The sequence below is a fragment of the Strix uralensis genome, chromosome 2 (genome assembly GCF_047716275.1).
Source record: "Strix uralensis isolate ZFMK-TIS-50842 chromosome 2, bStrUra1, whole genome shotgun sequence".
Classification (NCBI taxonomy): domain Eukaryota; kingdom Metazoa; phylum Chordata; class Aves; order Strigiformes; family Strigidae; genus Strix; species Strix uralensis.
The window spans coordinates 130,483,651-130,496,972 of NC_133973.1; the positions used below are offsets into that span (position 1 = coordinate 130,483,651).

The window sequence follows — 13,322 nt, forward strand, 5'->3', positions numbered from 1 at the left end:
GCCCTGATGTACGTCAGGGCTCGAAGGGCGGAGGAGCATGGGGCTTTCCTCCCTCATCCTGGCAGCCAGTCAGATCTCAGCTGCAGAATCCATGGCAGAATTGATGTAAGGATGCAGAGAGCAAGAAGGCTGGAGAGAGTCCAGAGGAGGGACACAAAGATGAACAAGGGACTGGGCAGCCTGTCATGTGAGGAAAGGCTGAGAGAATTGGGTTTGTTCAGCCTTGAGAAGGCTTAGAGGAGACCTTATCACCATGTTCCAGTATTTAAAGGGTGGCTACAAAGAAGATGGAGATTCCCTTTTTACAAGGAGTCACATGGAAAAGACAAGGGGGCACGGGTACAAGTTACTCCTGGGGAGATTCTGACTGGACACAAGAGGAAAATTTTTCATAATGAGAACAATCAGCCACTGGAATAATCTCCCTGGGGAAGTGGTGGATTCCCCAACATTGAGCACTTTTAAGATTCAACTGGAGAGAGCTCTGGGCCACCTTGTCTAGACTGTGCTTTTGCCAGGAAAGGTTGGACCAGATGATCCTTGAGGTTTCTTTCAACCTGGTATTTGATGATTCTGTGATTCAGTGCTGTGAATACTTTAGAGAGCAAGTGCTTTCAAGACTAGCCCAAGCATATCTTCTACAACAGAGATGAAAAAGAAACTATGTTGTTCTCAGGTTTCAAGTTCTTTGGTATTTCTTAATCTTGCAGATGACACCAAGTTGGAGGGAACAGTTGATACACTCAAGGAAGGGTGGCCATTCAGACAGACATGCTGGAGGAAGGAGACAAGAACCTCATGGAATTCAGTGAGACCAAGCACAAACTCCTGCCCCTTTGTGAAGGAAGGACTCATTGCAGTGGTGCAGGCTGGGCCCTGACAGCCTGGGGAGCAGCTCTGTGGAAAAGGTCCTGGGGGTCCTGGTGGACATCAAGCTGGGCACGAACCAGCTGTGTGTCCTGGCAGCAAAAAGACCAACAGCCTCCTGGGCCATAGGAAGAGAGCCAGGAGGTTCAGGGAAGGGATCAGCCCCCTCTTGTTGGTACTTGGTGACCCCAAATCAAATACTGCATCCAGTTTGGGGCCTCCCAGTAGAAGGCATTGATCAACTGAAGCAAGTTCAGTGGAGTACCACTGGGATGGTTGGGGCTGGAGCACTTGACCTGTGAGGAGGATGGGGGATGGGGGAGACAGACTTGTTCAGCCTGGAAAAGGAATAGCTTTGGGGGCACCTAAGAGCAGCCCCCAGTTCCTACAGGGCTCATCAAGAAGACAGAGCAGGGTTCTTCATAATGGTGCATGGTGGGAGGGTAAAAGCACATGTAAACTGAAACAAGAGGTTCAGATTATACACAAAACTTTTCTGCTATGCAGACAGTTGAGCAAGATGCCCAGAGAGGCTGTGCAGGCTCCGTCCTTGGAGGTTTCAGGACCCAACTGGATATATCACTGAGGAACCCTGTAATCGACCCTGCTGTGAGCAGGAGGTTGGACTAGAGACCTCCTGGGGTCCCTTCAACCTGAACCATCCTACGATTACTGATAGTCAGCAGCCTGCTGGGGAGATGCCAAGGCCTCATCTGTACAAATTGCTTTCCCTTTTTTCAGAAAATCCAGTTTGTTACAATCTGGGACTGGTTTTTAGGTTGTGCACAGTCCTTCTGTCACGTCCCGCTCACATCTTCAATACTGTCTCTCTCCACAACAGAGAACCCAGTGCCAGCTCCACAGCTGGAATAGCCAGACAAGCATGTAGGGCCACAGCTCAGTGCGTCTCCATGAAGAGGACACCCTGATGTTGAGGTAACTCTTTTCCCTGTGTTACTCTGCTGGGTGGTGAGAGGAGACAGCACGTTTTCACTCAAACTGGGAAAGGCAGCAGCTCAATAAATATCCTTTTCCTCCTTATGTGCTGTTTTGAGGATGTTTGGATAACAACTTGCAAAATGCAACATGTTTTCCTCTGATATAAAGCCAAATCCATGTGCTAGAGTCCCAAAACCATGACTTGCTTTGTTAAATGTATCGGTAAGGTAGAGGGTTCTACCTATCTTGCTAACTATTGCAGACAATAGGATTTCCCGACGTTTCTAAGATCTGTGTATCCAGATGGACATGCGGAAAACAAAGATTCACAAGCACAGATCTATGAACAGAGGGGCAGCTGAGCAACGCCAGGCTGGTACCAGGCAAGGTCTAGCTATGGCTGCATCCCACAGCATCACCCCTCAGTGCTGTCCTCCCTGTCCGAGCATGGGCATGTTCACCCCTGCGCAGGTGTTGCCCTGTGATAACTTATCAGCAGGTCCAAGCCTTTCCAGGCTTGATAGGGAAAACAGGACTAAAGCTGTGGATCCGCGTGGGAAGGGCTGCTCACCCAGCACACAGAACCAGACAGGGTCCTGTCATCCGAGCAACTGCAGGCAGCTTCCCCGCATGCTCAGAAAGAAGAAAGCGTTTCTGTATTTCATGTTGCAGGGAACGTGGTTTTGCAGGGGGGCAAAAGGAGAACCCTCTATTCAGGTGGCAGTCAAAGGGAGAGGAGGGTGCTCGGCTGCCTGCCGGAATTGGCCCCGTATTGGTTACACCCCCAGCTATTTGAGGAAAAAACTTGGCCTCTCAAAGCTCTCTGCCTCTCTCCTGCGCCTTTGTATTCTCTAGAAGGTGAAGCGTAAGGGTATAAAAAGCTGCAAACAAGTTCCTACCTCTGGAGACCAGGCATTTACTCTAAGAAAGAAAGACCAATTGCTTCCCAGAGCATTGTCCACCCACATTAGAGAAAGGATTAAGCAGATACATTCAGCTATTCTAACAGATTTTCTTTAAACCTTGAATACGCCTCTCACACTTGGTAAGATAATCACATTAGTTTTGTCATTAAAAGATCCCTTTTATAGAAAGTACCTAAACCGCTTAAACCACCCAGAGAGGTCGCATACATTAGAAAACAACAAGACAAACGGAAGGGATTTGCTATTCCCGGTCTCAGTGTTTCACTGCCCCTACTTTCTAAACTGGGGGATTGAACTAAAAGATTTTGCAAATCACCAGCGGAGGGGAAAGCCCCTGAGAGCTGGGCAGCAGCCGCCCCTGCCTGCCCCGAGGAGCCCTCGCTCCCCACTGAGGAAACACTTGGATATAGCACTGAGGACTACGGAAAATACATTTTCCATGTGGAGATACTCACATGTTACAGCTGAAGCACCCCAACAGCCAGCTGATTTTCCTGCGCTGAATATCTGGCACCCAAAACTCAACTGCAAGATGAGCAACAGCTGACGTAGCTTATTACTGCCTTGGAGAGCACAAACATGGGGTGCTCCACACTAAAGGAGTGCGTTCTCGCTCTTTACTGCTGTGGGCATTTGTTGTCTCTGCATTGCGCCCCAAGACCAGGGGGACCTGGGGCTGCAGAGAGGACAGAGCAGGCCCCCACCTCAGCAAGGCTCAGAGTAGCGATGTAGATAATGCTATAAAGCAATTTCTTCATCGGGCTTCTAGTATTGGAAGGACACAGAGAAGGAAACTGCCCTAAAGCACGTGGGTCAAATAGTTTCAGATTTGCTGGTGAAAATTAGTTGGGCTGGCGGAAAAAAATGACAGGCTGACTTGGGGCTTCAATACTTATGTCTCTACACCTGGAGGAAGCACTGTGAAATCAAGGAATCAAAATAATATAGGGGCACAAGTCTATTCATACCAGTTGCCCAGCATCTTAAAAGGAATAAAATCAGGATTTTTTTTTTAACAATACAAGGGGAAATTTGAAAAGCATTTAAACGCTGTGAATTTATCCCAGATATCATCCTCAGTTCAGATCTTTTGCCATTGCTTCACTGCTCAGGTAACGTACATTTTCTGCTAATCTGCACTGCCAAAACAGCCCATTTCAGTTTTTTAACATGGACAGTCTTAAAAAAGCTGGATTTGTAGTCATTTTTGTAAGACCAAGGCTTTGGCTTAAAAATACACAAAGAGGCTAGATTATAAAAAATCTAGAGGCTACAGTAACAACACCCAGTAATATGCTAAACATCACCAGTGACACTATCACAAATGACAGAGACAGAAGTGTAACGGGACTCAAACAAACCCCTCCAGAGGATCACTTATAAATTGTTCCTAAGGAGTAAAAATCACATACAAGATTTCAACTTCAGAAAGATTTCTATTTTAAGGAGTAGCAGTGTACTACGGAAAGATGAGACAGATCAGTTACCCACCCAGCTCTGTGAAGACCTATTTTATTGTTCCAATGCAAGCACAAGTCTGTCCCCATGGTGGTCTTTTAGTACAGGCAATTCCTTCAAGCTGGTCAAGGCTGTGAGTGCAAGTATCATTGGGTCACAAGTCTGAGCAGTTTCAGACATATTTTAACTACCACAAAAATATTTCAATGTTTCCCTCTGAACACATAGTTTCATGAACATGCACCCCAAGTTACAGCATAGCAATGATGTTCTCCTAAATCAACAGGGAAAAGCAAAAAATGTGAGCTTCAGGTATACGATCCCCTGTGCTCTTTAAACCCCATGTTTAGGAGTTTTGTAGCATCGTCCTGACTGTCAGAAAGACACAATGATCCCACCATTAGTCCTGGAAGGAGCTAAGCTATCCCAGTGTCTATATGCAAAGTCTTTAACATACAAAAAGTTCTTTAGGTCATTTGTGTTTCCTTAGAGATTAGCTTCACAACAGTTAAATATCCTTTTTAAGATCAGAGGTAGAAAAAAAAAATATCCCTTTATTTAAAATCATACTGACATTTGTCTGCAACTTATTTGGTGGACAGACAGTATGGGAGACAAAACTTGATTCTCATTTTGCATACACTTTTCCTACGATTAGAAACCAGGTTCCAGGTTCCTGGAGAGGCTTTCCTTTGTATAGTCTCCTCTGATGATCTTCAAAGTTAAAGTTACCTACAAATACCAGCTGCAGAAGCTATTTAGCTCCTTCCCAAGACCCTGTAGCCTTAGCCCTGCCCAATTAACACTTTGGGCCACACAGCCCAGTTAAAACCTCCACTTGCCAAGGTCAGGGAGTGTTATGGATCCATTCACACAACCTTCACCATCACTGACATGTAGGAACCATGTGTTTGCTTGGGACTGGAATCAGCTTGCAAAAACAAACTGGATTTTTTTCTCATAGCTAGCTTAATTGTGTTCAACATAGTCACCTACAGAGAGTAACCAGGTCATACACCTGCTCCTCACCAGTCAACTAAACCTCTGAAATGAGAAACTCCAAGAGGAGTGCAGAGACTCACCATCTGACATCTTGACTGCTGTGTGTGTATAACTTGAGGATTACTTTAACTAGTTTTCCTCCCACTCCAGAGTCAAGCACAAACAAGACAATGTTATTTGCAGAACTCTGAATCTGCCAAGGGATAAAAGTCCATGTCCTTGCAAAACAAACAAAAAAAAACAGTTCCAGAAACTCTTCATTATTTTAATGCATTTTTATTGATACAAACTGCAGTTTCACCAGTAAGATTCATGCCTTGGGGAAATCATTCATTCCTTTCCTTTTTGCATTTTGCCCAATGAGTACAAAACATACATTTTAAAATTCCAATCATTCATGACACATGCCACGGACATACATAAGCCTGAGATGAAGTATGGCCCATCATCATCCACCTGGAAAGAGAAATCAGCCATTTGCAATGGCCCATTTCATTCTCACCTGCATGAAACAGGCAGGAGAGCTAATATTTATGAGGTAGCCAAACACCACAGACAGTCCCTCAGTAGCACACAGAGATGTGTACATAGATTTTTAAGATGAAGTCTGAAAGCTTAGGATAAATAAGACCTAAAGTTTCAACTACTCAACTTGAGGGGAAAAAAAGTAAAAAGGAAGAGCAATTAAAAATAACAGAAAGGCAGTCACCTAATTCATAAGCTGGTCCAAGCAGTAAGAACCTGGTCTAAAATGCACTTGAATCAGTCTCACTGAGAGAAACTGAATGGAGTAAGATTATTAAAAAACAAATAAACAAGAAAAAAAAGCCCACAAACAAAACCACACTGAACAATTTTTGTCTTTAAACGTAACTTCAAAATTTACAATTGAAAAATGCATGGTTTATGTTTTATTAAAGGCAATTTTTTCTGCTTATGAAAAGAGTGAAGAAAGAAAAGAGGAATGAAAGTTTAAATTACTTATGCTGATTGAAACTAAAAAGTGTTTTCCAAACAACAAAGCAGTTTTTTCCTGAGACAGTAAGTTAGCTAGCATGGGAGAGAGAGAAGGAGACACAAGCTGATTAACAACATACGGGAGCTGTTAATTTGAACCATTCACAGCCCAATGCATGAATATCCCCACATCTTTCTCCACACAACATGGAAATGTTTATCCTAGAATTTGCACTTGGAGTAACACCCTGAGCAATCAGTGGGAGCAGCTGGACCAGGCTCTTGCTTGCTCAGTTAAACCATTTGTATAACCAAATTTATATTTACTCCTGCAGATTCCATTCCTTGCCTTGCAGTAAACCAGGCCGTTACCATATATCAATTAACACACAAAAAGATACAATGATATTTCTAAAAACTTGACCGTAACCCACTTGATTAAGAAAACAATTTTTATTTGTTTCTAAAAAATTTAAGGCCACCATGTCATTATAAAGTACACGAGTAAGAGACTGGAGTATATTTACAGGAGAGTGCCAAAAATTGGAACTATTGGAAAAGGTATTACCAACAGCTTTCAGTTGACAGATTTCGGGCAAATTCTATGTAGCTCTTCCTTTTCCCCCTGTGGTTCTTCTCTAGTCTTATTCTCGATAGTCTCTTAAGTAATTACCTTGCTCAAGAGCATGAGAGGTTCAGATTGTGGAGTCTGAACATAAATGCCATGTTTAACACAAGACGAGGGAATGCCAGGAACTCTACTGCAAGGAAGATGTACAGGAGTGTTTTAAAAGATAAAATTTCAGTGTTGGGTTTGCTTTGTTCCCAGAGGATGGGAAGAGACTGGAAACAGAAAAGGCCACCTGGTGTCTTAGGAAAATACTCAACTATCAGGCATATCAAAGCCGAGAAAACTTTTCAACTGAATTGGAATTTTAAGAGTCTGGGGACAAGAAGCCTTGCCCAAGTCTTTCTGAAATGGAGTTGTCCTTTAAACTGCAAAGACTCCTTTCTGAAGAAGGGTTTCAGTGTGAATGAAGCCAAAGCTGGAAACTGAGGGGACTGCCCCAGCCATTTATTAATGTCAAATATGCTGTCTCATGAATCAGGGCAGTTTGTCTGTTTTGGAAGCCTTACAGAAAGCCCAGTGCACCTGGCTTGTTGAGCTCAGCATCAGGCTTTAGGCTGATCCAAGAGGATAGCTGCATTCTGCGTTTTGAATAGTTTGTCCTGCAAACAATTTTTTTAAAAAGGCTTTTATTGAAGAGCCATCAGCAAACAGATCATGCAGAATTCGAACAATACACAGAATGGGGGAGGGAGGGAGGAACTCACACAAGGCACAGCCCCAATTATTTGTCACTTCATAAAATCTAGCCAGCACAAGTGTCTCTTCAAGAGAATAGCTTCGAAAGCTTCCTGATTTGAAAAAGCTAACTGTTTGTGGGGGATACACACACATACACACACACAAAATATACCCAGAGTTTTCTTTGGCAACCATCATCACAGTGGCAGATATTTCAGAATTAGGACAAACAGCAAAGGAAGAAATAAAACCCTGATGCAGATTGTGCATGCTCAGCCAGTTATCAGCAGAATGAGTCTGGGCCCAGCCCTGATCATTCAGTACAGCGCAGAATGGAAAAGCCACCTGAGGCAGCTTTGATTAATAAGCTGCCAGAAAACTAAGGGGGCAGGGAAATATATCTATTTACTTTTTTTCAGCATTGGTTCCAAAGGGTAAGGGCTGTTTAGTTTCTGTATGAACGGCACAGCCAGCTTCCCCATGCCTTCCCTACCTCTCCGCCAAACATCACAGTAAGATGTTATTTCTGTTCCGCCATTATCTTCATGCCCCTGCTGTGACAGTTTACACCAGCTGAGGAGGTCTGAAATTCAATCCCACTGAAGGCAGCAGGAGTTTCATCAACAGCACTGCCATTTAATCCACTGTATATACCAGCAGTCAGGACAATCACCTAGTGCAGCAAGGAAGGCATCAAGCCCAGAACAGGAACTCTTTATGGTAAAGTACAGCATTTGAGAAGAGCAGAAGAGGAAAGTAAGCCAGGGCAGGCAGCTCAATCCACGCACTCTGACTAAGGTTCATTATCTGAGAATGCTCTCCACCATATGCTGCCTGCTTCTCTCACGGGCACAAGCAATGGTTAGCACTGCAACACAGGTGAGGAAGCGGGAGTGAAATGTTCAAAAGACCATGTGATAAGGCCTGGCCCTACTCCCAGCAAAGCCAGCGAAGGTATAATGGCCACAAGTTGTTGCAGTACCACTTCAGTGGCTGTGCCTGGCCTTTTCAATCCACTGCTTCATGTAGCAGATTTCCAAGGCTCGAGCTTGCTGCACAGATTTGGGGTCCAAAGGGTTGCGGCTGCGCAGGTCCAGGTGATGGGCTCCATCTGGGATCACAATTGCCACGAGGGAATCGGTGATGTTCTGGGTCACCCCACCTGCAGACCACGGGTCCAGGCCACCGTTGCTGTCAGGAAAGAATATCTCATTAGGGTACAGCTGCACAGCAGTCAGCAGTAGGGCTGCAGCTCACATCAACATATCTGCATTGACTTTCAACTAGTTTTGCAAATGTACTGACAGAAACAGACCTCAGCCCTGTCTCAATGTCTTCTGCCCACTGCTCTGCTGAGAGAAGCCTTCTTGACAGAGACACGGAGCTATTAGCAGCTCAAGTAAGGCTATGCTGCTGTCATTAATTATCTGCTAATTCAGATAATAATCTGTAATAGTGTCACAGCCTCTGGAGATAATAGATTTGCTGCAACCTGTCACTGTCATAAAAGATTCAGGTTCCCCTGTACCAAGACATGTCCAAATTCCCAAATCAAAGCAGTTTGCTTTCCTTCTTCACAGTCTGCCATAAACTAATAATCAACTGGACCCTTTCAGGCTGAATTTTCAGAAAGTTCTACCTTTTGCTGTCTCAGGTGGGTGTCAACCTGTTTTTGCAAGGAAATGCTCAGACCTTCCATTAGTCCCCTTATTTCTAATAATAACCATATTAAAATAAAGCTTTTATCCCTCAGGAAACTCTAAAATGACTCTTCCTATGTGACAGGACAATTTAGTGCAATTTAGTCCCCTTTCTCCCTCACTCCAAATCAAGGAAGACATTCCCTGCACTATAGATCTGGCTCCAGATAATGCCTGGACCATGGAGCAAACCAATGGCTAAATAGGGTTGAGAGTTTTTCATCTCAAAGCATTCCTAGCTTTGGATTTGGCCCAGAAGTCCCTACCACATCTTAATTTCCTTTACTGCAAAGTTCTTCCCACATGTGGTCCATCTTTCCACACAGAGGAAGCAACATCTGTATATTTATGGAACTATACAAATCTAGATCTGCTACTCACTTAAAACACTGGAGCTACCCACAAATTTAGAGATGGACTATTGCATGTCCATGTAAATTTCTAGGAGGATCCAAGAAACTAAAACATCCTTGGACATTAAGAGATATGCACCTAGAAAAATACCACAATGGCAGCACCAGAAAATAACACAAAGAAATAATGAGTAAAGAAGAATTTTTTAGAAAGAACTAAGAGTAAAAACCTGATGAGGTCTAAGCTAAGACGTTATTTATTTCTCCATTAAAAAAAAAAATAAGAACCAAGTATCTTGAATCTCTGTAGTTCTTTATTTTCAATGATTCTAAATATGACTTAGGAGAAGAGAAACATTTTGTATCTGCAAAACAAAAAGCATACAGAACCAATCAATAAGCAAAAAGCATCTGATTTAAAAGGTCGCCTGAATCAGCAGAGCACCTTGGCAACAGGGGGGTGAGTTGCTGAGAGACCCGAGATGTACATGAACTTGGATCTTCTGGTCCCAGTCATGTGGAAACTAAACATGCCACAAGAAAACAACACTGTCTCTGGCTTTTCTGGGAGCTTCTGGCTGCATCCTCTGCAGCTCCTGCCAAATGATGGCACTAGAGGCACTGACGCAGTTTGGGAAGTCATACTTGCTGTGAGGAGGGGGGATGGAGGGCTCACCACAAAATAATTGTAAGTCTTAACAGTTTAAGAGAATAAGGTAATTCAATACCAACTGGAGTGGATTATTTATGTGTTAAAACTAAGTATGCATGCAAGTACTCAGTTGCTCATCTTATAGGACAGGAGTTTCCTAATGTAAACAGAAGTAAAAGAAAAGAAAGAATAAGAAAAAGTCAGCCATTCCTTTCTAGCAGTGGTCAGGCAAATAGGGCTTCAGAAAAAAAAAAAAAAACCACAATGCAAAATATCAGCACACTAGTCCTGTTTTCAACTCATATTTCCTTGACAGCATAAATAGGGTCCTACCTATCCTACAACAAACAGTTCCCTTTCCTGTCATCTCTTCAGAGCCTACTCAGCCCTCTAGCCCTGCCCAGAATGAGAGGTTTTACACAATCTTAGGCAGCACGTCTGTGCATCTGTTTAACACGTCCACTATCCACAACCACCAAGTTCCCTTTTATTAACTTTTTTCTCTCACCTTTTCTCTTCAGTCAGGCAGCAATCTGCCTTCTCTTTTTCTCCTCCATTCCCTTCCTTTATGCTAATAATCCCCGCTCCTGCACATAGCTCGGGTATCTCTCAAAACAGAGCCTTTGCTTTCTGTCTCTCTCCTACCAGTGCAGAACTGGATAGGTTGGTGACCTAACTTAGAAGCATACAACCTAGGTGTGATCCATCCAGATTGAAAAATATCAACTTTTAGACTGTGCACACCAAATTTTATACTGTCTGATATAACCTGGGTTGATTTTGACTACCATAGTATGTTGATGATGAGACACTACCAGCTGCTACAAGCTCTTTGCCACCACATGCATGAACAGTGCTAAAACACTTTCCACCACTGTGCACCACTTCCACACCAAGTACACAGCATGTTCCAGTAAGAGTATCAGGGGTGGAAGTTGCTGGAAGAGAAAGGGCAAACAGGGTTCTGAAAACCCTGACTTCCTCAAACTAGTGTTTTAATAAAGATGGACTGCCCAGGACAGGCAAGTAATACCCGCCTACAGCCTAAGAAACCACTCACACACTACATACCTCGAAGAAGGTACCAAGTGGCAATGGAGATTCCTGTGTCGATTCCATACGATACATATGACAGAGCGTGAATCTGCAGAGTGATGCACTGCTTGCTGAGCAAGAACACTAGTTTAAGCATCCTGGCCAAATGCCACTGCAGCTGGATAAATCCACCCTACAGTGTTTCTCTTTAGGTGAAGCATTCTTCCCTTCCTAAGCTAAACTGTTGTGCAAGCTGCCTGACAGTGCTTTTTACCCCACAGGCAGACACATCCCCTGGTAAACACAGGGATATTTTTTGTAAAGCACTCTGCAGTGTTTGAGGATAAAAGGCTCTTATATAAAATGTACAGTGTTGACAATGTATTTGTTTGAAAAGAAACAACCCAGCTTGAGATCCAAAGCTTTGTGTGTACAGCACTACTTCTTCATTCATTTGGTTGCTTTCAAGCTTTTCTCATTTCAAGCTCCTTCATCTGGCATAAATTCTTAAACACTTTAGATTTGTTTGCTTTGTATCACTTACAAAGCAGATTTCTACTGTACAGAGTTGTGAAGCCTTGGAAATAAGCAACACTCTGCAGAAATTAAGTTAAACCAACAATTATTTTTATTAAAAAGTTTTACAAAAAAGGGTAGAATTTCTCACTCTAGAGCAGATATCCTGTTGGGACAGAAATAGCAAGAGGCAAACAAGAGGAAAACAACAAGCCTTTGGAGCCACACAGACCAACACTAACAGTTGAAAATATGGAAAATAATCCCCAGTTCAAGTGAGGACTTTCTACTTTTAAAAATACACACCTATTTACCAAGCCCAGAATAATTTTGAGTTTAGTTTAAAGAAGTGGCGGGGTTTGTTTTTTTTTAAAAACACCTTGCACAATTTTAACCAGAGCACAGAGGAATATATATATATTTCCAGCAGCTGCCTGCAGCAGGCAATCAGTACAGCAAGTCAGAACTTCTGAAGCACAGGCTTCAATGGGTTTATTAGAAGTCTCCCTACCACGTAACAACCATGATCAGCCAGTACCTAGCTGTTCAAGATTTTGTATCACCTACAGCAGAATGAACGTCTCTTTAAAGAAAGAGGAGTTTAACCTTAAAAGTAAGGAAAGTGAAGACTGAGTAGAGAGCAAGTAGCATGTACTAGTCTGAAACATTTCTTTCACTTTTTGCCAATATACAAAGGTGTTTCAGACAAACTTCAGTATGCCTTGCTAGAATGAAAACATCTGGATTTTACACAAGTTTGTTGAAACTTGCCTAATTACAACTAAAAGGGCAATTCGCAGTGATAGGAAAGCACCTCAGTCACTTCCCTCTCTTCTGTATCAAAAGGAAAGAGCAACGTCACACCAGCCCCTCCACAAGACTACCACCCTGAGCAACAGTTTTAGTGACTGAGATCCTGTGTTACTTCATATTCTTCAGTAGAGCTTGTTTAGACTTTCCTTTCATGGGGAAAAGACAGTGGTTTGGTTTCATGAAAGCTAAACGGACTTACCAGCATGGGAAACCTGGACTTTGGCCACAAGATAAGGAATCCACATGGGAAGAAAATCACATTTGGCAGAATCCCAGTCCAGATTCTTCTTTTAGAGTCACACAGTGACAGAACAGTTGGCTTTTGGCCATTGTAGCTTGGCCATTTTACTCTCAAGAGCAACACAAAGCATGCCCATCATTTATTCAGCTGGAGAGTTTGACACAGATCCTTTTGCTATTTAGGGCAGGCTCTCTGCACTGACAACCCAAACTGGTGCAAGACTCTCTAGAAGCTGAAACAAGACTCACCTGAAGACAATGTTGCTGTGTGAACTGATGTTTTTCCCTCCATACATAGAAAGAATCCAAGAGGGGCGAGGCCTCACTCCCCACAGCCTGTAACACTCTTCTGAAAGTGCATCAAAGTCCCATTTCTGAGGCTCGAACATGTCATTGATGCCATCTGTGCACATGGGCATCACCATCTCGGTGCAAGCCTGAAAGAACGAGCAGGGCAACAAGGCATATTCCCAGGATACTGTCCCATAGCTGTTAGTGCAGTATTTAAATAAACAAGCTCAAACAGGATTTGATCAGAATTACCACCAAACTATC

General features: G+C 43.2%; 1 protein-coding gene across 2 annotated transcripts in view; it reads right to left on the reverse strand.

Annotated features, from left to right (window-relative positions):
- Positions 1–5,452: 5,452 nt before the first annotated feature.
- Positions 5,453–13,322, reverse strand: part of PRCP (prolylcarboxypeptidase) — a 33,774-nt gene continuing 25,904 nt past the window's right edge. For both annotated transcript variants that reach the window (XM_074860315.1, XM_074860314.1), the window contains 2 exons: positions 13,017–13,204; positions 5,453–8,649 (listed from right to left, as the gene is read on the reverse strand). In XM_074860315.1, the coding sequence (XP_074716416.1) occupies positions 8,445–8,649; positions 13,017–13,204 (393 nt within the window). In that variant the 3' untranslated portion in view covers positions 5,453–8,444. The remainder of the gene's footprint in view (positions 8,650–13,016; positions 13,205–13,322) is intronic.